The sequence below is a fragment of the Tyto alba genome, unplaced genomic scaffold (assembly GCF_018691265.1).
Source record: "Tyto alba isolate M040663 unplaced genomic scaffold, T.alba_DEE_v4.0 Super-Scaffold_41, whole genome shotgun sequence".
Taxonomy (NCBI): domain Eukaryota; kingdom Metazoa; phylum Chordata; class Aves; order Strigiformes; family Tytonidae; genus Tyto; species Tyto alba.
In genome coordinates, this window is record NW_024881317.1 from 19,588,571 (window position 1) to 19,615,350 (window position 26,780).

At 39.4% G+C, this 26,780-nt stretch overlaps 2 protein-coding genes across 4 annotated transcripts in view; one reads left to right on the forward strand and one right to left on the reverse strand.

Moving 5' to 3' along the window:
- Positions 1 to 26,780, forward strand: part of USP3 (ubiquitin specific peptidase 3) — a 104,127-nt gene that overhangs the window by 10,175 nt on the left and 67,172 nt on the right. For 2 of the 3 annotated variants that reach the window (XM_032990207.2, XM_042803735.1), the window contains exons 3-4: positions 1,114 to 1,207; positions 2,203 to 2,285. The gene's annotated coding sequence lies outside the window, so the exon portion shown is untranslated. The remainder of the gene's footprint in view (positions 1 to 1,113; positions 1,208 to 2,202; positions 2,286 to 26,780) is intronic. The other variant, XM_042803733.1, reaches the window with a different exon arrangement.
- Positions 661 to 25,332, reverse strand: CA12 (carbonic anhydrase 12). Its single transcript, XM_009975709.2, has 10 exons — positions 25,242 to 25,332; positions 21,971 to 21,991; positions 15,317 to 15,496; positions 12,712 to 12,854; positions 11,695 to 11,790; positions 9,914 to 9,977; positions 9,289 to 9,446; positions 8,086 to 8,212; positions 1,755 to 1,839; positions 661 to 745 (listed from the first exon to the last, which is right to left on the reverse strand). The coding sequence occupies exons 1-10, from the start codon at positions 25,330 to 25,332 to the stop codon at positions 661 to 663; spliced, it is 1,050 nt and encodes a 349-aa protein (XP_009974011.2).

Sequence of the window (26,780 nt, forward strand, 5' to 3'; positions counted from 1 at the left end):
CTGACCTCCATAACAGATCTGTGATGCTGTGTAGTAAATGGAAAGTGAGATGTTCCTCTAGCAGTAGTGTTTTTTCAGCATCGAGTTCCTGGGTTTGAACCCTGTTAACAGTCCATGTAACTCTCATTGCATTTACACTTGTCTTTTCCTCTAATATTTCTATTACAGAGCTGTTGGTGAAGGTACTAGCATCATTTGCTGTGATTTTAAAAACTGAACAAACTAGTTAAATTTCTGATCTCAAATACACATTGCCCTCTATCTTGTTTATATTTATGATGCTAAAACCAATACCTTGATTTAGTGGGGAAGAGTGCTTGTAGCTTGATGAGTGTCTTCAGATTTGAATACTTGTGGGAAAATCTGTGCTAAACAAATCATAAAATCGGAGTTTGGGATTAACTGTAAAATCAGTTAAAAGACCCTGACTCAGTAAGCAGCAAACATGAAAAGAATGTGGTGAGGAATTTAGCTCAGGAGTATTCACTGAGCATATCTCCCTGGAAAACAAGAGAACAAGGGCTACAAAAAACTTCCGGCTGGTACGTTTTTAGAACAATCTGGAGGCTTATCATTAGCCAAGAACAAGAGACATGTTCCACTAATGCAAAATAAATCAGTGCTATGAATGAAAAGGGACTTTCATGACAGAGCAGGGCATCAAAGTTTGGAGATGTCTTCTTCCTCCTTGTACGTGCCTGGTTTGTAGATGACTCTTTTGTTGTCTTTGCCTCCCTTTTTGCAGCTAAAATAAAACAAATGTATTAAACAATTGTAATTCCAATGAAGGAAAAGCAGCATTGGTTACTTAATATGGCCCATTATGTATGCATGAGATTATTTTTATCTGTATCAATGCAAATGTCCCATAGCTTATTCGTATAAATATTTCAGGAGAATGCATTCTGTGGGGCAGAGTCAATGGTGATTGCGAAGGGATCAGTCTGTGAGAAAGTTTGTAATCTTAGCCTTTTTTACAGAAATTGGCTTTGGTGGCAAACAGTCTGGCTAAATGATCTCTTGTCAGTACAGATTTCTTTCCCTTAAATGATGTGACCTTTGGGAGAGATTTTTTCTAAAACTCCATTCCCCTCGTTTCACTTACTGTTCTAGGAAAAAAATGAAAGGATTTGGAAAGTAATTAGGAGCAGCAGTACTAGCAAAAAGAACAAGAAAAAGAACAAATGGCAAGTGAGAAAAAGAAAAGGTGGGTAAGTTTGTTATCGACCCAGCCTGCTTGTCCCGCTTAGTCTGGAAAGGGAGCCTCATTTCCAAACTCCCTGCGGGAGCAGTCAGTACTTAGAATGGAAGGTTCTCCCTGGTACTCACATACAATTCCCTATTTCCCGTCCTTGTATCTTTTAAGTATTTACATAAGTGCTGTTCCAGTAATTACTATTTTGTGGAAAAACCACCTTACAGGGTTGCTTTTCACAAAAAACAACCATTCCTGCTGTGGCAGAGTGGTGGCCACTGTGGCACAAAGGTTGAAGCAAGTAGAGATCTCTTAGCCTTATCAACATATTTTTCTGTCAATAAAATGGAATTACTTTGGAGTATATGATACAGGAGAAATAACATCGACAGTGATCAAAACAAATTAAAGCTTTTAGGAGGAGATGGTATCTTATAAAAGATCAAACATTACAACAATAAAAAATGTGCAGGGTTTCAGACACATAAACCCTTCTTTGTGCCAGAAGAAAAATTTGTTTTGACTACTTTTCCTGTGATGTGACAGCCAGACATCTTACCTTTTCCTCTTCAGAAGCCAGAAGGCTACTGCAAGAATGATGAGAACTCCCAGAACACAGGCTATTGTAACAGAAACAACAAAACCTAGGAAAAGAGGGAGAGCATACAAAGTAGTTAATGTAATTTCCTAGAGACGAGTGTCTAATCTGTCATAACATTTACATCCTCCCTCTGCAGTTTTCCTACAGCCTGCTCATACCACTTTGCAATTATGGAGTGGGTAACTTTGCATAGATGTATACTAGAAAGTCCTAATCCCACATCTGGATCCACAGTTCACAGTGCTGTGAATTTAGACACCTCCTGAAGTCACAAAGCCAACGTGCAGGCACAGGCATAACGGATCAGAAACTCTTTGGATTTCAGTGTATAAGAGCGTAAGCAAAACTGAAGAACTAAACACGGGCAAGTAAGGATGTTAAATTTGATGCCTTTTGTTTTTTCAAGGCAGAAGAACACTGTTGAATGTGGACAGCTGAAGAGTGATATGCTTTGCTGTTGAGAACATTGCTTAAAAGACATCTAAGAAGGTAGGAATGAATTCAGGATATTAGTATGAAGAACTGAGTGATCTCATGTTTGCATTGAGAAGTTAAGCATTATCATTTTAATGCCATCTTTGATAATGACCTTCATATATATTTTTGGCAATGAAGGTATTTTTATTTATTTTGGCCTTCCCAAAGATCCCAAAGGTGAGCATTCTTAACTGCACTTTCCTAATTCACTTACGCATTGTTTTTTATATTTTATCAAACAACCATTTCTCTATAAGCAACATTAGAACTCTTTCATAGTGAAGCTGACAGGTTTCATGTATTCCATCTAAATATTTTCTCTTATTAAATCAGCCGTTGAGAAAATAGAAATGTAAAACTTGGAGTTTAATCTTATCCCATTTAACCCATTAGATGCTTTATTAAGTCCAACTGAATAGAAGCAGCTTGCAACCCATGGAGTTGAAATAAAACTGTATTTAAAAAAAAGGAGAGTCTTATTACAGTAAAGGCACATCACATGGACTACAAAATATAACATCAAATAGATAATTGTAGAAAAACAGCTTGTAGTTTGAAGAGAAAGGGTAGGGGGCATTTCTGTTTGAGAAGTCCTTCTTGCAAAATTTGGCTAGATAGTATTTCAGCATGATGCTATAATCAAAGCTAGGCACCAGTTCCCATTTAACTTGTGGGTAGCGGAAGATTTAAACATCATCATAAATTTCAGCTGCATGTATGTGAAGCTGATTTTATATGAATAGATTGCTGACAGACAAAATACATTATAAACATGTCTGAGTTTTGCTGCATAATACTTTAAGAGACATTTTGCAATGTAGTACTTGTTAATAGTGAGTATGAATTTAGATTTTAATTATTGGCATCAAAATGTGGTTGATGGTACACTTCATTTGCATTTTTGATACAAAACTCAGCTCAATGGCCCCATCTTGTGGCATGTATACTCGGGTGAAGATGGCAGCCGTCAGTCTTGACACTGAAAAAGCAGAAAGCTTGCTCTGAAAACTGCTTTAGTAGGGGCCTAGGGTGTGCACAACAGGATTTCTTTCACAAATTTCTGTGGTAGCCCGGCCCAAGCCATGATTCTGTGTATGACTTCTTCCCTTCATGAGTGTGTTCTGTTCTTACCTGTGGTAGAGCTGGCTTCATCAGGTGAGGCACTTGCAGCCAGCAACCAGGTGCGCTTTAATTGTACTTTGACAGGAGCCATTTTTTTTTTGTGTGTGTTCTCTTGAGGTGAAGGGCTGCACCTGTGAGGGAGTCTTTGTGACCATAGTATGTGGAATGTGAGATTACAGGGGTGATGAATACCTTTTCTGAAATGGGTAGAACATTTTTCTATGGGTCACTGATAGAGTCAATGAGCTTTTGTAATTAAATGTACTTAGACTGAATGGGGTTTCTATTAAAGTAGCACTGAGAAATGCTTTTTGTAGCCATAGAGACCAGATCTTGGGTGAGAACAGCAGGATGGGCAATAACCCATACAGTTCAACTCTAGTAAGTCATGCCAACTTTAAAGATACATTGAAAATTCTTTCATAGCTGGTGTCATCTCTGCATGGGAGCAAAATAATGTGGCTTAGCAGAGGGGGAGCCGAATGTTATTCTTGGGTTTGGCACTGGTTCACAGCAACAATTTTGAGAAAGTCACATCTGGGTCAAATTTTCCCCCATAGATGGAAGTAAATAGTTTACACTATTTCTGTGAAGTGTTTAGAGATTCCTGGATGAAAAGTATCTGATTTTCAGTTACTGGGATCATGGATTGTAACTCCCTACTTTTTACGTTTGAGTGTGGTTCACAGAGAGAAGGTGGTCAAGTGCTGAAATGTTAGCTTAAGAAACAGATAGAAAACGGCATTTCTCATTTCTGGCTGACCAGTCTGACTCAGAAAATCACTGGCTCATAGGTGAGGTTAGCAATCAGCAACATACTCTTGCCAAGTCCACCAGGTATTGGATCTTAATGAATTGAGAGGGTAGAAAATGTAAAAGATGGATCTCTAGGATTCCATGGTGAACCAGTCTTAAACATAAGGTAGCGGCTCACTCTGTAACTTCTGTTACTTCAGTGTTTCTGCAGTGGCATTGCTAGAGTAGATTGTTTGTGTGTGGATTTGCGAAAGAGCCTGCGGAGGAAGCCTTACAGTCTCAGAAACTTGGCAGCCACTTTGCAAATCCTGATTCTGCTGTTTAAAACCATTGTACATAATCTGACTTGAGCAGAAACTTGAAGGGGAATAGTGAAGTAGCCATTCTGGACCCAACTGGTTCTCTAGTTGGCAGCTAGAGTTTGAGATTGGAGGTTTAGGAAGAAAGTTTTAACCCTCTTCCTGGTCATGTAAGAATGCCATGCGGGAGAGGAATATTTCTAGTTGACCAATCCACAAAAACAGAAAAAGGATTGACATACTCTAGTTCCTTCCCTTTTTCACTATTTACCCATCTTTTAGTTTACTCAAAACATTATTTTTACAACTAATACCAGTTTGTACATTAATCATGGGGTTATTGAGGATGTTGATGATTTGGTAAACTTGTAATTTGCTTACATATTTTAGTTAGAATCTAGCAACGAGAGAACTACTAGTGCAATTCTCATTTTAAAATGAGATTAAATTGAGGTACTGTTCTATAACCATTATTCTCTGCAAGTGATGGCATAGGCACTGGGTAAGAGGCATGAAGACAGAATAGAATATTATGACTTGGCTTTATATAGTATACAACAAGAAATCAAGGAACAGAACCATCAGAATCCCAAGTGTGACTTGTGTGTGTCCTGTTATATGAGTTGTATATAGTCACAGAAATAACTTTTGTCTGATGTGGAGTCGTATTACAGTCAAGAAACAAGGTTTCCACTTGTTAGCAACATAATACAAACAAATCAGTTTTCTGATAAACTGATAGGGAGGTTGTTCAGTTGCTTATTCTTGACTCTGAAGCAGTAAAATTAAGGTTGTTAGAGAAGTACACGTGAGCAGAGATTGCAGAGACTTTTCATCGTGCATAGCGGAAAGGTATTGATGATCTTTCAGAAGGGGAAAAATCTTATTTTTTGTTAACATGTGAGCTGATGCAGACTGATGCAAAACTTTGGTAGCCAGCAGTACTCAGTATTTTGATTTAGTCAGACCTTGAAACTAGGCTCCAAACTATAAACAAATTAAAATTAGAAAAGAGACAGTTGATCAGAGTAACTTCTCTCAGCAGTAATTCAAGAGCAGAAATGGTAGCTTTAAATAGAAGAAACATATAACTAAACTAAACTAGTTTAGACTTAAATATTTACCTATCTGCTGCTAGTAGTGTGAAAGATGGTAAGATACCTTTGGCGGCAAATGGAGAAATTGCAACGAAAACAGAAAAATGCTGCAGCTGCTCGACTGGAAAGAACCAGTGCGGATGCTTCCAGTGCTTTGCACTGTAGTCTCAATAGGCTTGGGGACCTTTTTTTGAGGTGCCTGGAATTAACGCATTCCTAGCTTCCAGAATGAGGATGGGAGACGAGAACTACTCAGCTATTTTGGGGAAAGTTACTTTTCTAGGCCTTAATTTACAAACTGAAAGCGGTATACAGACAGGAGGGTCCCTGAGAACCACAGCACCTTTCAAGCTGCTCAGTAAAAAGTAGCATCGTATAGTGATGACTTTACTCATTGGGTGTAACATCTTCAGCTCCTTATACTTTAAACAAAAGGATATGTTATGCTGTTTCTCTGCACGTCAAAATTTGGACATCCCATCTCTTCTTAAATCACTGCTGCTGCTTCTGTGCTGCAAGTTGAAATAGTTGTTTTTCTAATCAGTAGCTTTCTGCTGAGTGTACAGAAATGAGAACCTGAGGTAGTTTGGATCCCTGAACTGCACTGAAAACTCTGTATTGCCTTTAGCACTGTAGCCTGCCCTTCTTTATACACCTGGTCCCTAAGGCTTTTCCTGAAGACCCACTAGGTTAACTACAGAGAGAATGGTTAATAAAAATAAAAGTCAGGAGATGCAGCAGTTAAGATGAAGCCTTTGTCCCTGGAGCTCTGAAGATTATGAAATGTAGAGATTTAATGCAGAGCTGGAGAATAGGAGCTCATGATTTGTGGTTCAAGCTATGCAGTTAGTCAGCTTGGAACTGTTAAATATTTTTTACTCCAGGTAAAATAGAGAAATGAAGATATAAATCGTTAGAACTCAATGAGAGAAATGTGTGTAAGTAGCAAGGACAGTAGCATCAACACACTTACTTAAATAATTACTGACTTATGTGCAATAATTCCAGAGAAGGCCCTCAAAAGCTTTGTGGTAGAATTATGTTCCTCTTATGGGAAACTTTAGAAAAATTTTTAAATGTTTCCACTTGAATTGAAACGGTCCCCAGCCAAAGAATGACTTCTGAAATTGTCTCTGGGTTTTATCTGTAAGATGGAGACTTGCTTCAAAGAAGGGCTGGTACTCTACAATGCTCTTGTTGGGAGTTTTGATGCAGCTAATCTCCCTAAGAGACCAGCCAGCTTTTGATGACAAATCTAAATAATCTCTGATTTCAGAGGAATGTTTTGTCTGGGATTTGTTTTAGCTGATCTCCAATTTTCACTTTTCTCCTTTAAAGCTTTAGACTAGAAAAGGTATATTATGAAAGGGGCTGTCTGCAGAGGGAAATGGCAAAAACAGCTACTGCAGTATGCCTGCAGGGAGAAGTGGTCACTGCAGTGGCTATTGTGTGAGGTTTCCCAATATAGACAACTGTCTATATAAACTGTGTTTTCCGTTCTTTCATCTAATCAGAGAAGAAACTAGCAGGCAAAGTTGAAATTATGTGCTAACACATTCTATTAATTTTAAAGTTTACAGCTTGGCCAATCTTTTTTGTGAAGTCTGCTTTATCTTTTAAAAATCTTTTACTCTCAATTTCAAATAGTATAGTGGCTTGCCTAGATTCAGCTGCCTTCAGTGTATGTGCCAGCTTCACAACTGCTTAAGAGTATTTGTTTGCAAGAGAGCACAGAAATTGGAACAACACGTTTGGCACAAACCATATTCTCAAATGTCTTACTGTGGGGCACAGCTAACCTTCTCACCACCTTCTCACCTGTGAAGAAGGTTTTTGTGGAACACCCATGCCCCAAAACCTGTGCACTGTCATTGTGTTAACACAGCATAATTAAGCTTTTAAATCAGTTCTTCCTTGTAAGATGGCAGGTTTTTTTCATCTGTAGAACTGGATTGTACAATCCAGTGTTATGAATTATTTTTATTTGTCAAGTTTAAATTACTCAGGGACCTCTTCTGATTCTATCTAATTCCCCAAAAGCAGTCTCCCTGAAATGCAAAGTTGGGATTCCCTTTAAACACATGGTCTGCATAAAACCAATCCTCATACTGCTGAGAACCAGCAAATGTCACTGCAGAGACAAGGCCAGCTCGAGCACTTATCGCTGACTGAAACAGCTCACCTGCAGAGAACTGTTTAGTGTTTGGAGTGACAGCAAATATTTCTGCTAAGCATGACAAGGTCAAACATGTCTTCCTTATTTTATTTTCTTGCCTTTGATCAGAAGGGTTGCAGGGCTTGGCTGATACCAACTGTGGAAAAAAGACTTCTTATATACTCTTGGAATACCTTATTCTCATGCAGTTGCCCACACAACAGTGCAATAACAGAAGAAAAGGGAACAAAGTGAGCAGGGGGAAAATGAGTTTGCTGTAATTTTGTAGTGGTACAGTGCAACAGGACTGCCAATTCAGTATTTCAAGTTTACAGAAATCACTGTGCGCGGTTTCTTTGTATAGAAGCATTCATACACCTTACCTTCACGGAAGGAGATAAAAACCAGTCTTTCGTGAAATTCCTGAACGTTTCGGAAGTTATTGACCATTTCCAGGGGCTCTGGGTCATCACTCTCTGTGCAGTACATGGCTGTTTCCAGTGCCAATAACTGTGAAGGGAAGCACCCTGTTCAGATCCCAGAATACAGAAAAAGTGATGCCAGTGTATGATCACTGAGAGCGTGTGTTTGAAATCAAAGAGATAGTGAAAGTGAAGAGGATACATTAAGTAATACTTAAGTCTTGCGTAGTCTCTGAGCCCAAAACCAGAATAATGTGTAAACAGTGTGACATCTCCAAACCCATACCTGTATTTTGTTTACATCCTAATAAAATTAATCCTCAGTAATTATCCGCCAGGAGAACTGGATGGGAGGAAACATGATGGCCCTTTGCAGCATGTTCTTGCAAGCACTGTCTAACTCCGAAGCAGTACTAAAAGCTACTTTATGAAAGAACTCTCTGTGGTGGTAAAAACACAGTCTGGCAGAGTGGACATAGTTAAGAATGGACTTTCATAGCGAGGAGCATGCAGTAATTTGATCAGAGATTTTGATAATAGCATTTTTTCCCCTGTGTTTATAATTAAGTGAATAAGAAGATAGTGATTGGGAGTTCATAGTCTATCTAAGTGGCTACCTAAGAACAAAAAAAGTTAATTAGGTGAGCACAAAAAACATGAGTTGGAGAAAAGCCAGGGGATACAAGATTGTCAAGTAAGTCATCACATGCTCTTTAGAAACTAAACATCTACCCAACCTGTCATACCTAAATCAGTCAGGATCAAAATAGCACTAAAATACTTAGTGAATAGGGTTCAGATGTGAAGCCTGAACAAAAACGATCTAGAAGTGAATCCTGGAAAAACTCAAAGCAGGGAGTAAGTACATAGTGAAAACAGAAATTAATCTCACTTAACTGTGACTTTTCATGCTGATAGTATACCAATTGCTATGCAGTTCTCTGTCCTTTATTTATTCTGGTCAACTGAAAATGTACTAACTACAAACAGAACAGCATATTGATTTATGTCAGTTCTGTGCTGTTTTTCCCACTTAAAGGATTTTAGCAATGACCATCTTTTCAGTTTTACAGGAATGCAAGAGAAATCCAGGAAATGAGAATATGCGTTTACTGTTCTTTAGCAGACACCATTCAGAAAAACACATTCTGTATTTAAACTTGCCTGCTCTTGTGAAATTTTAACGGGGTGTCGGAAAACTGTCCAGAGAACGCTAGGGTAGCAAGGAGGAGTTGTCAGGGATCCTTCATAGCGATAATACTCATCCAGTATATCAGGAAGCAGTTCTCGAATATTGAAACCAGGAACCTGGACCATCTGATCTAAAATAGGGGATTCATGTTAAATGCTGTGTCATTGCTACATAGGTAGTGTACCAGTGAAGCGAATTGGCTTTTCAGTAAGTAGGATGCTTTCAGTCATATTGCTAGGAAAAGAAAAATACATTTTAACACAGATGATCCCAGTTTAATAAGGAATACAGCTTTTTAGGTTTCCTATGTAAAAATCATGTCTTAGATACCAAATCAGAATTCTCTACAGCAAACTGTGGCCATATTAACCAAAAAAACACTATGTGCAAGAAATAAGGCCTGGTCAGAAACACGTGGTGCATGCTAGCTGTCTGTACACTCTTCACAGAAGTGCACTACATTTGTAAGTCTCTCACAGTTTGTGGCAGATTTGCCTGGGATTTCTGGATTGTTTCTTCAGCCAGTTCAATTCCTTTTAGGGTGACATCTGATACTCGTAGCCGTTCTCAATTCAATGCAGGCTTATAGCCACTCACCCTTGTATTTCACATTCCGGAAGTGCCTGAAGATCTTTTCATAGGATGGGTTGAAGGGTCCAATCTGTAATGAGCAGACTGTTAACAGCTGTGCAAATCACCGCAGTCTGAATAGGAGTCTTTGCTTCTGCACACAGCAGACAGCAGTATTTGACAGCCCCTGTCATAAGGCAAGTGTCCCCACTGTCCAGATATTCACATACTAGAATGGCATTCATTTTACTCAAAACATTAGTGCTATCCTCAGAGCCCCAATGCTCTTACTCACTCCAGAGCTATTAGAGATGCTTTGTTGTAATACTATCTTAATAACTGCAGTGTAGACCTCTTGTGTGCGCTTTAAGACCCTATTGCGCTTGTGTGTGCAGCATGCTGTGCAAATGAAGAGAAACCGTTTTCTCTGAGAACATTGCAGGCATAAGTTCTCAACTGACAGGCTTCTCAGACCATCTACTGGTTTCTAGTCAAAGCCACATTTTTCCACCCACAAACATTTTTTAGTCTGCTGTTCATCACAGTCTGGGAAGATAAAGAATGACGCTATTGGGTACTGCAGGGCCACTGGCAGGGGCTATAACTCAACTATCTAGCAAAGGCTGTAACTCAAAAGTCAAACAAGACCATGTTTTTCAACTGCTAACAGCAGTTGAATTAGACTTTTCAGTCTTATAATCAATGCCTTTTTTATGAATTCTTTAGAGTTGGTGCTTAGCAACTCATCTGACAACCAGACATAGTAAACTGGTGTCCTTAGATCAACTGTAATAGCCACCAGCTGTCTGAAAGTTGTTCAGAGACCTAATCTCCATTGTTGCCTTACTTGATTTTTAAACACCATTGCTTAGAAATAACCATAATCCCAGTATTATTCCCGAGCATAATATACAATACTTGGACGCTTTTCACAGCTGCAACTTCCAAATGAACTGAAATTTAACAGAAAATTATTGTCAAAGTCTTAGAGCTGCTAGGAAGTGAGCTTGGATAATATTAATGAGAATTAGAGCCTTTTCTGCTAACTAGAGTATTTTCACATTTTGATGGAAATGTGAAAACCTGGGTGTTTTCAGGATTTTTTTATGCTGTAGAAAATCCTCTCAATTAAAAATTGCCTTTTATAGTTATCTTATTGAGGAGTTTTAATCCTCAAGAAAAAGGAGAATTATATATGTACAAGCTTCTAAAAATTTTTCTTTCAGATTGTGATTATCTTTAATTGCTTGTACACGGGGCTCTAGAGGGGAAAACTGGAAAGCTGTCCTTCTGTAATCTTAAAAAGGGCACTGAGTTTACTTGTTTACTGTAATCTGTGATTCAAAGTATCTGTGAAGTTTGCGACCTGAAGACTGTGATCAGATCCTGATTACATACAGTGGCTAAAGCCAGGGTTGTATCTGCCTATGCCTCTTTGCTGTGTCAAAACTGCTTCATGCAACAGTAGGCAGTTTTGAGCAAGTGAGCTTAAAATTCACTGTTGTCTGTTGCTTGATAAACTCTACCAATCCTTAGTTTGTAAATTATTGCAAAAATGGATTTAACACAGCTGAAGTTAATTTACTGGAAAACATGACAAAACTTTCAGAATTCCTATTTTCTTAAAATTTATTTCTGTTTATGTATGTGCTGCTCGAATCTGGCCCTTTATTTTGAAAGGTAAAAGGAAGAACCTTTGTTCAGCCACAGCATTGTTAAATAATCTAGGTAATTTTGTACATTAAACATCTCTGACTTAATGATTAAAAGCATATTATAGCCCCCCCCCCAAACATCCTCCATCCTACCTCAAGAAGAATAGCCAAAACCGCCAGTCCATCTGCTTTGTCCATTGCTGCTGTTATATCTGGATATTTTTCAGAGTTATAATGTACAATATGCAGCTACAAAGAAGGAGATACTGTGTTATAGTAATGTCTGGGGCATGCTCACATTTGTTTCACAGCTAAAAAGGACCAGTGCAGCCACCTCAGACTAAGAGAATACAATGGGATCCTTCAGTGATCTCTGGGTATAGTCGAAGATCTTTTTAGAGAAAGCAAAAGGTGCTCGAATTCCCATTCCCAGACACGCTGTAGCCGAGTTACCCCCTCCCTCTACCTAGTGGGGGGTGGGGGGAGTACAGAAAGAGAATTGATCACTTCAGCTTCAAGACATCTTGACTGTAGTACTCATTTTTTTCTGAAAAAGTAACACCTTAGCACTCTTGGGGGTCTCCAGTGTTCAGAATGCAAATCCTGGTGTTAAATGTAACTAGAGAAGAAATGGATTCCTGAAGTGCTGTTATGCAAGCAAATTATTCTGACTGATTTATTTTTTAATCATTTTGGGGTAAATACCTGATCGGTACTGTTTTACAAAACCTATTTTTGCAACCATAATTTAGGATTAGAAAAGATCACAAATAGCTCTTCACTGGGTAGAAGATGATGAGTAAAGGTAGACAGAAGAACAATGTCATGTAGCTAAAAGATATACCTGGCTTACAGAGAAGAACCAAGGTGTCACATATCTAGCAGTTTGCTTGAAATTACTCATGTGACCCAGTGCCAGCCCTGAGTTTAGAGCCTAAATTATAACTCCTTGACTTGTGGCATATTCATGAAAGTACATGGGAGTACATCCTTTTTGCAGTGCGCAATGCTTTTTTTTTTTTTTTAGTATATACCTAGATCATAAATATTTGGATTAGAACCTTGCCGCCTTTTACAGTTAGTCATATACCCAAGATAATGATCCCCCTTTGAAACAATGAGACCTACCCAACTTTCTTCGTTTCTTTCCCTGATCTGAGCTTGTCTTACCTCTGCTGCAAAATGCTTCCCACTGACTGTGTGCTCTGAGCCTTCTGACTTGTTTCTGTTTCCCCAGTGTAGGTGAAGTTGAGATGCAGTGTATTCGAATGGGAGGTTTCTGATGTACATAGTGGGTGACAGATACATTTTCACTGTAAGTAGACCAAGACAAGATGGGAGCAAATGGTACCACAGCTTTCAAGCACAGGGCAAATAAAAATACTTTGTCTAAGTATATTATGTATAGAGCACAAGCAAAGCAGATTCTTAACTCATATCCATCTCAGTCTGTTGTAGGAACACTTTATTTATCCTTAACCCTTTCTAGGCAATTCAGGAGAATTTAGAATATACCCTTTTTTCTTAAACTAAAGGAATTGAATGTGAGAATTGTTGCTAATGGAAACCTTTCTTCTCCCTGAAGAATGCAAAATTATCTCGGTCTTATTGAAGAGACAGTTATTGACATGTCAGAGCAAAGCATAGGCTCATATGCCTTTTTTCAATCCCCTTATAATGGTTGAAAATAGCTTAATAAATTAATAATTCTCAAGGTATTTTAAAACTCTAGTTATATTGGAACTCCTCTGCCTACAGAAAAACCAAATAAACTTTCCCCTCTCACCAACCCTCCCTGAAACCCAGAGCATTGATGTCAAGCAGCAAGATAATCACAGGCCTTAAGAACTAGCATTTCTTCTCTTGACATGCTGGAGACAGACCTTTGTATGCATTACCCTCCCTTCTGCTTGCTAATATTGTCCAGTGAGCAAGACAGGCTGGGTTATTTTTTTGGTGTAGAAGTTACAGTGTAATTTTCAACTCAGCAGAAATTGAGTTGTTCACTTGAGAAGTTTGGTACTTCATAAAGCAACAGTTCATGTAAAGAACAGATCAATTTCTTGGCAATTATCTTTATTATTTTCCAGTGTGAATACAGTTTGTTTCTGGAGTCTCCCAGACATGTTTTGCAGGGGAAACAAGGCTCAGAACCTTAATGAAGGAACAGCTGTAAGCCTGTGTATTTTTATGCTAGTGCTGAAAAGCTTTTTTGAGCTCTACTGTTTTCAGTCTAGCTGAAGGTAATTGTATCTGGATTAGCTGGCCAGTGAAGCACATTAGTTATATGTAGGAATGACTGATACCACAATGCTAAGCATCCTACTGATTTCCTCTCTAGCCATAAGAGAAGCTAGCAACAGATGGTGTAATGATCACTCGTTACAGAGGTTAATTTTTCATTACTCAGAGCAATTAAGGTTCATATCTGAGTGAAGTTTCTAGAGAGGGTAGCATGTCCCCTGCTTTCTAGGAGACCATTGACCTTAGAAGTGAATACCCATTTTTAGTGAGGGTGGGATATATTTTTGTCTTGGCTTTCATTAGGAAGTAGTTGAACTTCTTGTTTCAGGGGCAAGATCTGACAATGCTAGTGACATAGGCTCTATGAAGAATTTGCTTTTACCTGTGTGACTATTATCTGAGGGACAAGTTCTCAGTGTTGTTCTTTTGTCTCCACCTGCCCTCTGGCACCGTTAAAATCCACAGTGACCATGTTTCCTTCTCTGTTGCCTGTCACTTGTATCAGCCTGATATATTCAGCTGTGACAGTACCAAGAAAGGCTCTTGGGAAAAGAAGGTTCACAAGGAAGGAGTGTTCCAGCCATTCCTAGTCTAAAGCAACCTGGTTTTGATGGAGAAATTGATGAATAGGAAAACCAGGAACCATGCCTTAAGAGGTTGGCCCTTAAGAATGGGCTTATGATGTTCTACAGAGCAGGTTTAGCCCACTGAAAGAGTGAGAAAAAAAAAAGAGATGTCTGCATGTCAGGCATCTCTTAACCAAGCATGCCAGAGAAGAGCAGAGGCACGGGTCATGTTATAACACAGGGTCTTTTGATACTTAGGCAATAGAGGAGGCTACAGAGAAGGAGGGCCTTATAACTGTTCTTGTTTCAGTGTCTTCAAATGTTTCAGGAACAAAAAATGGTGATATTGTATATTGTGTCCATATAGTAGACACTTATGAGACTGCATCTTCTCTGCTTTTACCTACTGTACTGACACTTTGATTTAGCACTCCAATGGAGGGCATGTTTGTACTCTAATTATTGTCTGTCTTTTTATCTGTCTGTCTTATCTTACACTAAAGAGGTTTTGATCTCAAGTCAAAATAACAGAATGGTGCCCCTAGCTTTTTTTACTTCGCCCCCCTGCCCCCCCCATAATTCAGCTGAGATGCTTTGATTATGCAGGAATGTCAGAGATGCATTGCACTCATATTTTATCACTTTTTCTCTTTTAAACAGAATCACAAAATTTGTTTCGAAGCACTCCAACCAAAGTAATAAGAAAAGCTGAGGAATTAATTCTGACATGCCTCAAGTTTATTTAAAAACCACAGTCCATTCGGCTTACTGCAAATCCATTTGTACTTAATATATTCCTGAGTTTCCCTAGCCTGTTCTCTAGATGTAGGTATGCTGATGTGAAGGCTTCATCATCACAACTTAATTTCATCTGATAATCAAAGTAGTTCACCCATGAAATAAAAAATCATGAGCTCCAGCAACTATTTCCTTTATAATCCGTTGCTGTAATTGAGCTCCCTTACCTGAGTGACCATTGTTGGTCAATGTAAACTGGTCAGTGGAGGGAACATTATAGCCTATGAATTCTAAAGGCAAGAGATTAGAATCATACTGGAGAATATCTTTGTGGAAATCTATTGGCGATTGGAATACTCCTCCACAAAATGGGTATTTCTTTGGCCAGGCCTTCTCTCCATCAGGACCTGTGTAAATTAACAAAGAGACACAGTTGTCAAGTCTTAACTATGCAATTAATATAAAAATTCCCCTGTTTCAGGCTTCACTCAAAATTTGGAAAAGGATCTTTTTCTGAATTTTTAAACCTTTGGTTTTTTTTAAATTTAACTTCATCTTTCCAGTGTGCCATTAGATAGAAAAGGGCCAAATGCCAACAAAATCTCACATAGAGACTCTTTACTGCCCCTTGAGGTTTTGACAGTCTCAACTGCTGTTGATACACTCTTGGGGAACTGCAGGCCTGGTAGCTCACCAGGTTAGGCCTGCAGGCAGCAGCACCACAGCCAGCCACAGTGCCTGTGACCCTCTCGTGATGGTATTGTCTCTATGCAGAGCCCACAAGTGTGACAAGTAGAGTTTGCATCTGTGACAGTATTTGGATTATTTACTGACATTATTACTTTTCCCAATGGAAGTAACAGGCATATGCACAGTAATGCAACTCTTCCAGCCTTCTGAAGAGAATTGGTAAAAGAAGTTCCTTCATGTTGGCAGAGGAAAGTTTCCATGTTTTTCAGTACACAGAAAACCAGACCCTTCTAAACTCTTCCTTATCACACAGTCTGGCTTTATGTAGCAATATTGCATAACCCACAATGAAAAGCTAACTTGCAAAAAGGGAAGGTTTTAAGATAATTTGACCTGCAGTAACTTGCTCAAACTCTGGTGAAACTTTTCTTCATCACAGTCATTTGCCCTAGGTAGGATCTACAAAGAATAGATAATATCAAGAGATTTTTTTATTGTGCCTTTAATTACACATTAATAGCTAGCAGCTGTTTGCAAGCTGAATTTAAATGCCAGAAGAGGTACTTGCAACGTGTGTTTCTCCCTGACTCTGAAGATTCATCGTCATCTTTTCTAAGGCAGGAAGGTCTTTTGGGATCGCCCAACCTCTCTGGATTAATTTCTACTTCAATGAGGCCATATCCTTCAGAAGGGAAAAAACATCTACTCTTTCTTTAAGCATTGCAGGTAAAAGACACTTCATTAGTGCCGCATGGATAATTACTCTCCTTGACAGCTTTCTTTTCACTGTGAGTTTGTCTAGCTTTGACTTTGTTTAGATAGTGATTGCTTTTATTTAATCCTTTAATTTGAAATTGAAGAGCCTCATGTTAGTATACTTTTGTTTCTCATTGAAGTACTTATAGAGGACTTAGTTTCTCACTTCTCTTAAACTAAACAGATTGAGTTCCCTGAGTCTTTGGTTAGAAGGCTTCTTTGAAGTCTCTCCAGTATGTTAACATTTCCATGAATTGTGAATGCCAGAATCTAATGTTAGATCAGATCATCAGTGGCAAAGCAAGTTCAGATCTTTTCTGAAGGAAAATTATCAGTCAGGAGAATATTATTAGAGGCTCACTTGTTAATGTGAAAGACATTTTCCAAGGGTACGGATAGTGGGAGGTGAATCTGACTTAAACATAGTGCATGTGACAGAATTGGTGAGTTCAATTCTGGTGCTCAAAGACAAACTTCCTTGTTAAAGCTCATTAAGATTAGTCCAGACATAGCTTAGCATGTGACATTGTTTGCAGTGTAGATACTCAGACTCAGTCAGTGCTTTTCAGTATAAATAGGCCTTGATGTTGATGTAACGTATCTCTTTGACTACAGTTTGCTGCCAATCACATTAATTTTTCTCCTCTTAGATCTTCATGGTACTGTCTTAAAGTTCTTGAAATTCTTTTTAAAAGGTAATAAATGTTATGCTGACATTATAGAAGACTGTATGCTATATGTATTTTTTGGCAAATAACAGATCCATCCGGCAGAGCATAAATTCCATACTATGGGATATACATACTCAGAATATTTCCCAGGAAAATACATATCAGGATATACCAGGAAATTATAGTTTCTTGAGGCTGACACTGAAATTTAACACTTTCCAGGGAGCCAATACTATAACAGTGTCAGAAAAATTGGTGAGAAAGCTTTATTGCAAAAAGACTTCAGTAATTTTAAAAAGTTTGGGGTTTCTGTGCAGTGATAAGATAGTGAGTTTGCAAGAAGATTTTAATATATTACATATCATAGGGTTGGAGACTTGATAATTAAATAGGTACTTTTTAATTGATGGATAAAATAGAAGTCTAGTCCCAGCCAGTGGAAACCATGTCATGAAGTATCACTCACTTGTTTAGGACTATGTCTGGATGATTTGAATGCCTTTAAGAGTTGGCAACAGAGTATGAGAAGGAACTTCCACACCAACATTAGCAGTTCCAGAAGGGAAACTTTTGTCTTTTCTATAAAATGCTGTACTTTATGTACCTTGATCTTTACTAGCCGTTACCCTTTTCTTGACATACTTGCAAACTCCACTGTCAGGTCTCTCAGCTATAGCAGTTTTTGCTTGTTTCTCACTCCTCCTCAATTAAGAAAAACAACCAAACCAAACAGAAAATCTTTTTTAGTACAAAACTTGTTTTTCTAGTAATTCTGCCACATTCATAATTTCAATGCCTCAAAACTCCTGTCTCAAAGAGCTGAGCTCATTGCCACTTGGGGTTGCATATGTGAAATTGAGATTTCCATGGTAGATAAACCACACAGCTGGAAGGCATTCCTCACTTAGCTCTCTGGAAAATGAATGATTGATTGTGAACCAGATTTTCCTTTTTCTGTGCCAGCACATTCAGATAAATTCAGTGGAAATCGCATTGTGTTTATAAAGGCTCTGTCTGAACACTACTGAATAAAGAAGAGCATGTGGATGTATTAAGCTTGGCCCATACTACAAGTCCCCAAAGGCATTAACATAAGAAGTATTGCAGAAATACCTTAGTAGTTAATTTCTTCCTTTATGTGACATCTGTGGCAAAGGGAGAGACCCAGGCATCTCAGATGATGTTTGCTGCTGTGAGAATTCTGTCAGGACTGTGTCAGCAGAGCAATAGGGCTGCCCACGGGCCAGTCCTGCCCACCCAACACTACCTATTCAGCTGTTGGGAGTGAACAAATTAAGGTACGGAGCTGTTGGTATGGGTGGAAGCAGGACCCCTCCTGCTACCACTGCTCCCAGTGCAGCCACGAACACTGCTTGTTGTAGGGAGTGCAAACTTGGGTTGCTCAAATCCAGCTTGCGGGCTGCCTTCTTGTACCTGAGGATCCAGGACCATGTTCCCCTGCCAAGTTGTAAATAACCTGGAGTCTGGCTGTGCCCTCATGTTTTTTTTATAAAAGATGTCTGTACTGTAAATAAAGTAGTAATAATTCTTTGGATAGTCTTGCTGCCCAGCTGCACAGTGAGCTGAGCAAAATACCCTCAGCACCGTGGCTGCATGTGTTCATTTTATCATCTGCTTTGGCAGCTTTTAGCTTTCCATGCCTAAGCCTTCAACCAGCCCCACGGCCCTAGTGCTCCTGGGTGATGGAGGACGAGTATTCCTTAGGAGCAACAGTGGTGTCTGCTCCCAGGATGTGTACATTGGCTGAGTCAAAAAAAGAAAACAGGCCTATGAGATACCAGCATTACCAACAGACTTGCTCTGATGACCAAATAATGTTCATGTTGCTTGAGCTTCTCACAGGGTATCCAAGTTCTCTTGATCTGAAGTAAACTAATGTAAAATGAATTGGGTCAGTGACACAGGGAATGTCTGTGGTATTTTTGCAGCCAGGCAGAGCACTTTGCCCTGTTTTCAGCCAGCTGGAAGCTGTATAGCTGCTGTTAGCCCAGGGCTGAGTTAGTAGCGAAGGCTGAGAGTCCAGGCTCCCTGCCACAGTAACATGCCCGCATGGTTTCTATTTCCCTCAGAGCACAGGCAGAGCTCAGTCATACCATTCTGTGTGCACATATCCAGTATGTGTATATCTTCCACATATGTGTCCAGAGGGAAGCTTGTGAGGTAGAGGACTTGCCAAGGGGTGTAGCTATCCCTGCTACTCCTTTCAGGAGCTGTAGGAGAAATTTTGGTCATGTTCTAGTGTGTTCACTAAAACTGGCATTTCCTAAGGGGAAGTGGAGGGGTCCTAGCATGGTCCTCAGGACCTCAGTGAATTGGAGTATTAGACAACAGTAAAACTAGGGAGTTTTAAAGTCTGTTAACAATGGCTGTTGTGTTTACGTTGTGGTGTGAAGTTGCCTCCCTACATGCTAAAGCATATTGATAATTCCATTTGCACTATTACTTTAAACTTGGCTGTAAAGCTAGTTTTCTCCATTGTAGCTGCTCGTCCACTCTCAAAGAGTGATTCTGGTTCTTTGCTTTCATTCCAGCCCTCTTACATTACAGAAGCGGAAAGCCAGAATCCAAAGAATTGAAGCCCAGCTGTCCAATTCTACCAGTTCTCTTCTGGGGTAGAGGACTTCAGGCCTGCACCTTCTAGCCACACAGTAACATTGCCAAAAGCTGCATGCACATCCTGTCCTGAGATACGGGACATCGGAACAATTCTTTCAGGTCTTTAAATTAAAACACTTTTCTTGTGATACGCGTCATCTACTTTGTCCATTTTACAGAAGGCGAAGCAGCCCATCAGAGGACACAAAGCAAGCCTGTGTCAGAGGGGCCTGAGGGCTCATGACCCAGATCACTGGTCTGTGCTCTTTCTTCCTGGAACTTTTTCTTGGGCTATATGTGAGAGTAGTGAAATCAGGAAGAACAAATAGCATTGCTGCAGTTTGGCTAAGGAAGAGGCAAATGGAGAGAGGTTTAGCCTTTATACTTATTGTATCTAATGCAGTAGTTTCCATTATAGTCAAGCCAAATGCTCTTTTTTTTGGAAGGCTTGCGATGAAAAGGTAAGGCCTGATCACATGCAGTGTCATCTTGCTTTGCCACCATGCCCTGAACTGCTAGTACTGTATCAACATTCGCTTTTACATATTGTCATACTGAAAAAATAGAACTCTCCTTGACAATCAGCACCCGGATTTCTCCTCCACACTTAATCTTGTACCTTGACCCTCATCTTGACATCGGTCTGCACTGTGATTATAATGGCTTGACTTTCCCTTCCTGTTGACTTAATTTTAGTGGGAGGCATTGCAAAGTGTTGCAGGGATAAAGGTAAATGGTGAAAGGTGTAGGTTGCCATAGGGAACCAGGGTCAGTAGGAGAGTAGGGAGAGGCTCTTTTCTGGCTGATTGCAGTCTCTGTAATTGCTGTTTTTCTATGTGCAGACCAATGTTCTACCTCTGCTTTTTTCCAGGTATATGAAAACAACTATTCTGTAGAAGTTCTGTTGCCTCCTTAATTTTTTGAAGTTGCTTGTATATGTTTTCCTAGATATATTTGAAGATCAGTACTTGAAGGAAAAAAGAAGAATCTGTTTTGTGAACCTTACCTCTATCCTCCAGTACATGTTAGAAATCAGACTGCAGTATGGAAGCACTTAACAAGAATTGATGAAGTTAGGCACTGAGAATAACATATCCGGAAATAAACACTGGTACTCAGATTCCCAGAAAGGGAGAACTAACTAATTTAAACAAGCATTACCCTGGGAAGGATAGCAAAACTTTGATGGCAGTAAAAGAAGTCTTGCTTTCCTTGTTATCCAGCAGGGTTACATTCATCTGATGATTGCTGTCAAGGTGGAAACCCCAGGCTTTTGTTCCTCAAACTGTGTCAAGCTTTTTTTTCCTGATGAGAATGTCAATTATATGTACGCATATGGGCAGTTAGATTAATAACATGCAGCTGACAGTTTTGCTTATGTGAAACGAGTCAGGTAAACTGGAGAACAGCCAAAGGAAGTAGTTACTAGCTCAAGTTCAATCTCAGCAGTGCTTTGTGTTGTCTTGGAGCAGCACCAAAGGTTTAAGAACAAGCATTTTTTACTGAGATTCTCAGTACACTTCTCTGTGGGCATGTGGCATATAAAACACTAATCTGAATGAGGAAATAACTAGCCAGAGGATTTGATCAATTAAAAGAAAATCTCTAGGTAAGTCTTCCTGAGCAGTCATCAGATTCCTCTGGGTTAGCAGCTGACTTAGGAGGACTAGTGTACAAAATAATACTGCTTTCCTGAATATGATTTATTCTACCTTGTCAGTGCTGGAATTTTCAGGAAGCTGAGTCTCCAGTCACACGAATGACTTGCTGAACTCTGACTCTACTTAAAAATGAAGACCAATGTAGGTAGGGAGAGGTATGCTCTTTGCAGAACTAGGCTGAAATGTGCTGCTGCTCTGTGACTGGTGGGGAAATGGAGGGCTTTGGGGAATCTCTGCAGTTGTAGTGTCAATCTTAGTCTGCTGAAGTTCCTGTTATTCTGCAAGTTAATTTAGAACCCATTGACTGACTCTCAGTCACCCAGATACGAAACCTGATGGATGAATAACAGATGTCAAGACAATGGGCCAGATCCAAACCTGGGTTTATATAGTGAACCCATTAGGTTCTCACCATAATACACTTGACATGTCCTTAAAATAAAGAACAAAGCCACAACTTAGTATTTACAAATTAGTTAGTACTTACCAATATAAGACCATTTTGACCCTGTTTAAAGACAAAGAAAATATTACTGTGAATATTTGAAATTGATCTTACTCTGTAAAGAAACAAATTGCCACTTAAACCTGTGTACTGATTTTTGCAATACTTCTAGCTGTCTTTCTAGCCCCAGATGTTGAGCAAAACATAGATGCTTTCAAAGATTATGAACCCTTCTCACCCAAATTATAATTATAATTATCCCTGTGATCCTGCCCATAGGGCTTGACTTTCTTGTGGTCACTTAAATCCTGAAGTGAAACTTTTGTCAGTCTTTTTTTTTTTTTTGTGGAATAGCCACTGACTCGATGTCTGTTTTGGGTTTTTTTTTTGTTTGTTTGTTTGTTTTTGTTTTTGTTTTTTTTTTTTTTTCTGGTTAGGAAACTAAGGAATATAAGTGGGGTGTAGCTATAATGAACCCCCTCATGCCTAGTTGAGGAGTTTGAAAAACATCAGTGGATTGCTAGTTGCTACACTGGGAAATGATGGACAGTCATTTTTGAACAGTGGCTTTGGGATTTGCCAACTGAAACAGATAGGAGTAGGTGGACTTTGAAAAAAGGGAGTATGGTGTACAAATTCATATAACTCAGAGCATCCTGGGGGTTTGAGTAAATGTTAAAATGATCAGTATTCTTCCACTGCTCAAGGACTTGAACTTGGGACAGTGCCTCTGTGTGTCTTTGGATAGGTATTGACTTATTAAATGCTCTTTTAATTTTTTAATTTTTTTTTTTGGTCCTGAAACCTGCTTACAGTCATTCATGTAATTATAGGTGCTTGTCCTGACAGACCTGAACAGTTTTGGTTATCAGGCTAATGCAGATCTTTACTCTCCACAAATCTATTTTTATTTTTGCTTAGAAAACAGTCCTGAATTGCAAATATTGCAGACAGTCGTTGTGCCTGTGTATGCATGCATGCAGGCAGGCAAGTATTTATCCTTACATGTACACGTCTGCTCAGTACATGATTCTTTGCTTAGTATCTTGTACTCTGGAGCATGGTCACAGATACAGCTCGTCTCCAAAGAATTTTGTGTGAAATGTTTGGGATTAATTTGTAGGACTGTGCAAAGCAGCTGCACTTAGCTCTTTTGTATTGATATGTGCTGAGAACACTAAGCCCTGTGCTTCCAGTTAGTTGGGACCAGTGTGCCTTGTTCTTTTACACTGGAATTTTCTAAACAAGGTCTGTGTAATCATCCTGGCTGAAGTCCCCAGGTTCTTCGTGTAGAAGAATCCATGCACTGTCTTAGATTTCAAGATGAGAAACCTCATTCTTCTATCCCCTCCTCTCTGCAGAGGATTATCTCTTACTGAGGTTTTTTGGGGGTGCTTGTGTCCTCTGGTCAGCACATTCTGTAGGTAAAACTTGTATGAAGCTAGCAACTGACTCTCAGCAGGTTTTAGAAATTGCCACATGCTCATAGAGCAGGGTTTGAAGAAATATTGGCTTAACTACAATACCCACTCTCTGCTCATGCTCTTACTGCCCCTTAAAATGCGTACACAGTGTCAAAACTATGATTTTTATATTACAGAACAACATTAAAACAGTCAAATTCAAAGATATTCAATATTTTGGGCATTTATGCCAATTGAAACAAAAATAAATAAAAGATTAAAGTCTTTTGCCAAGTGAAATTTTCCTTAGCCTGTGCACATTTTGATGATCTGCAGTTCTCTACCATTATGACTTTACTGATGAGCACAATAGTAGTAACTAGTGTAGGTAGGGCTGAGACACATTTTTAATGCCTATTTCATCTAACTTAGATCAGGAGATGAATAGATGACCAAATGGCAGAATCTTTTTGATTTTGTCTGAATGAACAAGTAGAGCTGCAAAAGTGGTTAGCTGCCATTCTCAGGCTGTCAGCAAGGTTGCTATTACCCATATTCTGCTTGATAATGAAATGAGGATGAGGCACTGTCGCACAGTCTCCCAAAATTGGAGGAGAGTCAATAGAGTGTCTGATTCACATCTAGAAGGGAACTGTTAACAGCTCTGTATCTGTGCTGTGAGTGCTGTCCTGCTTCTTTGTTCATGTTGGCGTGAGTGCTGATGAGTAACACCGTGACATGCCGGTGCATAGTAGAGGAGGCTCCTAGAGCCAGTGTATCTGTGGTTCACTGATCAATATCCAGGGAACGAATATGTTTCCAGTGTCACTTGGGAGTTGGGAAAGTGGGAATGGTTTTAGTTGTCATAATCTATGTTAGTTGTGACCCTGACTTGGGAAGATGTTGAAGACAGGGAGATGCTGTAGTTTTTGCCATTTCTTGGACTGGCTATCTAATTCTAAGCTAGGTGTTCTCCAGCATCCCCTTCTGAACGTATCATAACACATAACTTTTTTGACACATCTTTTCACTTCCAAACCTTCTGTGTTGTCAGAGAAAGCACCTTGAAAGCCCCAAGCTTTATTCTGTTTTTCTGGAGAGCACCAAGCTCTAGGAACCTCTGACCTTCAGGTGGAAGTTTCCACTAGAGAATACAGACATTTTTCAGAGGATATCTGCTCAAAATAAGAAGGTGACCTTAAAAGTTGGAATTCCACCCCTTATGTAGCTCATGTGAAAAACCCAGTAAAATGCTTGTCTTGACAGAGCTCTCTATGAAGCTGATGGCTCTGAGCCTTCAGGATTTTCATTCCATGAATATACGTGCAAAGTCCTCTCACACAACCCTTTACAGTGATTCTCCCTCATATCCCATAATCACACAAGGTAGATGATAATTAGCTTGAATGAATGAAAGTTTATTATAATCAGCTTGAACAGATGAACATTAACTCTTAAAAAGAGAGTGAAGAGTGCTGACTTTCTGTTTAAATATAAGAGAATGAGGTCTAATATACGGGGTGCTTCACTGGGATTACATTCTTTTCCTCTGGTTTAAAAATAAACAGGGCAGAGGGAAAGGTGTGATGTTTCCACTAACTCTGAGAAGGGTCAGTCTCTGCTTCATTCTATGAGAAACAAAAAGATCACAAAGCAAGGCATACTGAGCATGCAAGAAGTCTGTAACACAAACTAAATCAGAGGACAAATTTCTTTTTCTTGTATATATCAGAATACCTATTCTGAGAAATTGAAATCAGGATACTAACTCCAAACAACTGCAGACTGCAACGATATACACATTTGAGCATGCTACTGAAATAGGAATCATTAAAAGATGCCAGTTTTCTGCATACATTAGTTGCCTTAAGTTACAAGTGACAATAAAATAGAAAGCTGAAAGACTTTACCATTCAACGGTGCTTGCATTGAGAGTTGTATCTTTAGGAAGAAAATAAGCACGGTAGCGACTGTGACTGTACTGAAGCTCTTGGCTGACATCTCAAGGAAAGACTTATAATATTCCGACAGTTCACAGGTTTCTCTGTACTCTGAAGAAACTCCCTTGTAGGTATGTGGCAAATAGCAGAATGCTTACATACAGAGCTTCTGCTAATGAGTTATTGCCCTTCTCTCTCCTTGTCTCTCTCCTTCCTTTTAGGACTGCTTTTTATAAAGCTCCTGAGACTCAACCCAAAACAAATGATGTAATCAGACCTGCCTCTAGGTCACAGCACCCTCAGAAAACTGATCATATCCTTCATTACCTCAGTTTTAGTGAGCTCCTCACAGGGCAGACTCCAGGACTTAGAGAGGCAATTTAAACGTGGAACTTCAGAAATTATTTAGCAGAGATGCAAGTGCTTAAAGCCTCTGTCCTGCTATGGGCCATGCCACAGTAGGGTTTTTCTAGGCTATTTCAGAATGTCTCCCTCAACTCCCGTTTTTGGATCAGTGTGATTTAGCATAATGGGCCACTGTGAGGTCTGGAGGGAGGGGAAGAGAAGTGAGGCTCTGTGTGAGACTGCTAATAACTCAGCGGGACCATGGACACTTCCCATGAAAACTGTCCAACTTGTCAGGAAGGTGGGGGTTTTTTTGTTTTTTTTTTTTTGTTTTTTTTTTTAAGCTGAAAGCTTTTGGAACCATGAGAACACATGAAGCAGGGAGGAATGAAAATTAATTAAGAAACAGCCCCAGAGTCTAATGTTATGTTCGGGACATGTATGGAGAGGGGTAAAGAGGAGCACACAGGGTACAAGTTAATGTCCTTGTCTGAAGGTGACAGAGGAATAACATCTTAAACCTAGTGCACCATGGATAGCTGAGAAGTGGAAGGTGGGATTGGTTTTAGTTGAGTACATTATTACTTACTATTAACTGCTTACTACACCTCAGTAACAGCTTTGTTACAGTAAACAGTAGGTATTAGTTTTGATTGGTCAAACTTTATTTTTAGCTTCTTTATTTATCAGCTGCTGTTTAATTGCTCAATATTATTAAACTTGTTTATTTTTACCCACTGTCATTTATGAGGCTGATAAAGGGAAAGGGAAGTTGATTGGAGCATGGCTCACTTCTGCCTAGATCCAAGGTAGGAACCTGCTGTAGAGCATGATTCTGTCTTGTTGCTGCTGTTCATCTGTAGCCCTGTCCTCCCAGGCTAGGCAAGAGGCAGGCTGCAGGGAGCAGCAGCCACTAATGGAGTGTCTTGTAGCCTTCTAGAAAGCAGCTGTTGAGCTGTCTCTCATACTTCTCCTTAGTATTTTGTAAACCTAGATTGTAATTCTGCTTGTTTTGGTTCAGACAGATGTGATCTAGAGGGAGAGTGCCTGAGCTATAGTGAAGATGTTTTTAACATGGCTTTTTAAGTGCCCTTGTCCAAAAAAGAGGGATGCTGTCTACCATGTTTGTACAGAGGGGCATGCTGAGTGTGTTGAAGCATGGGG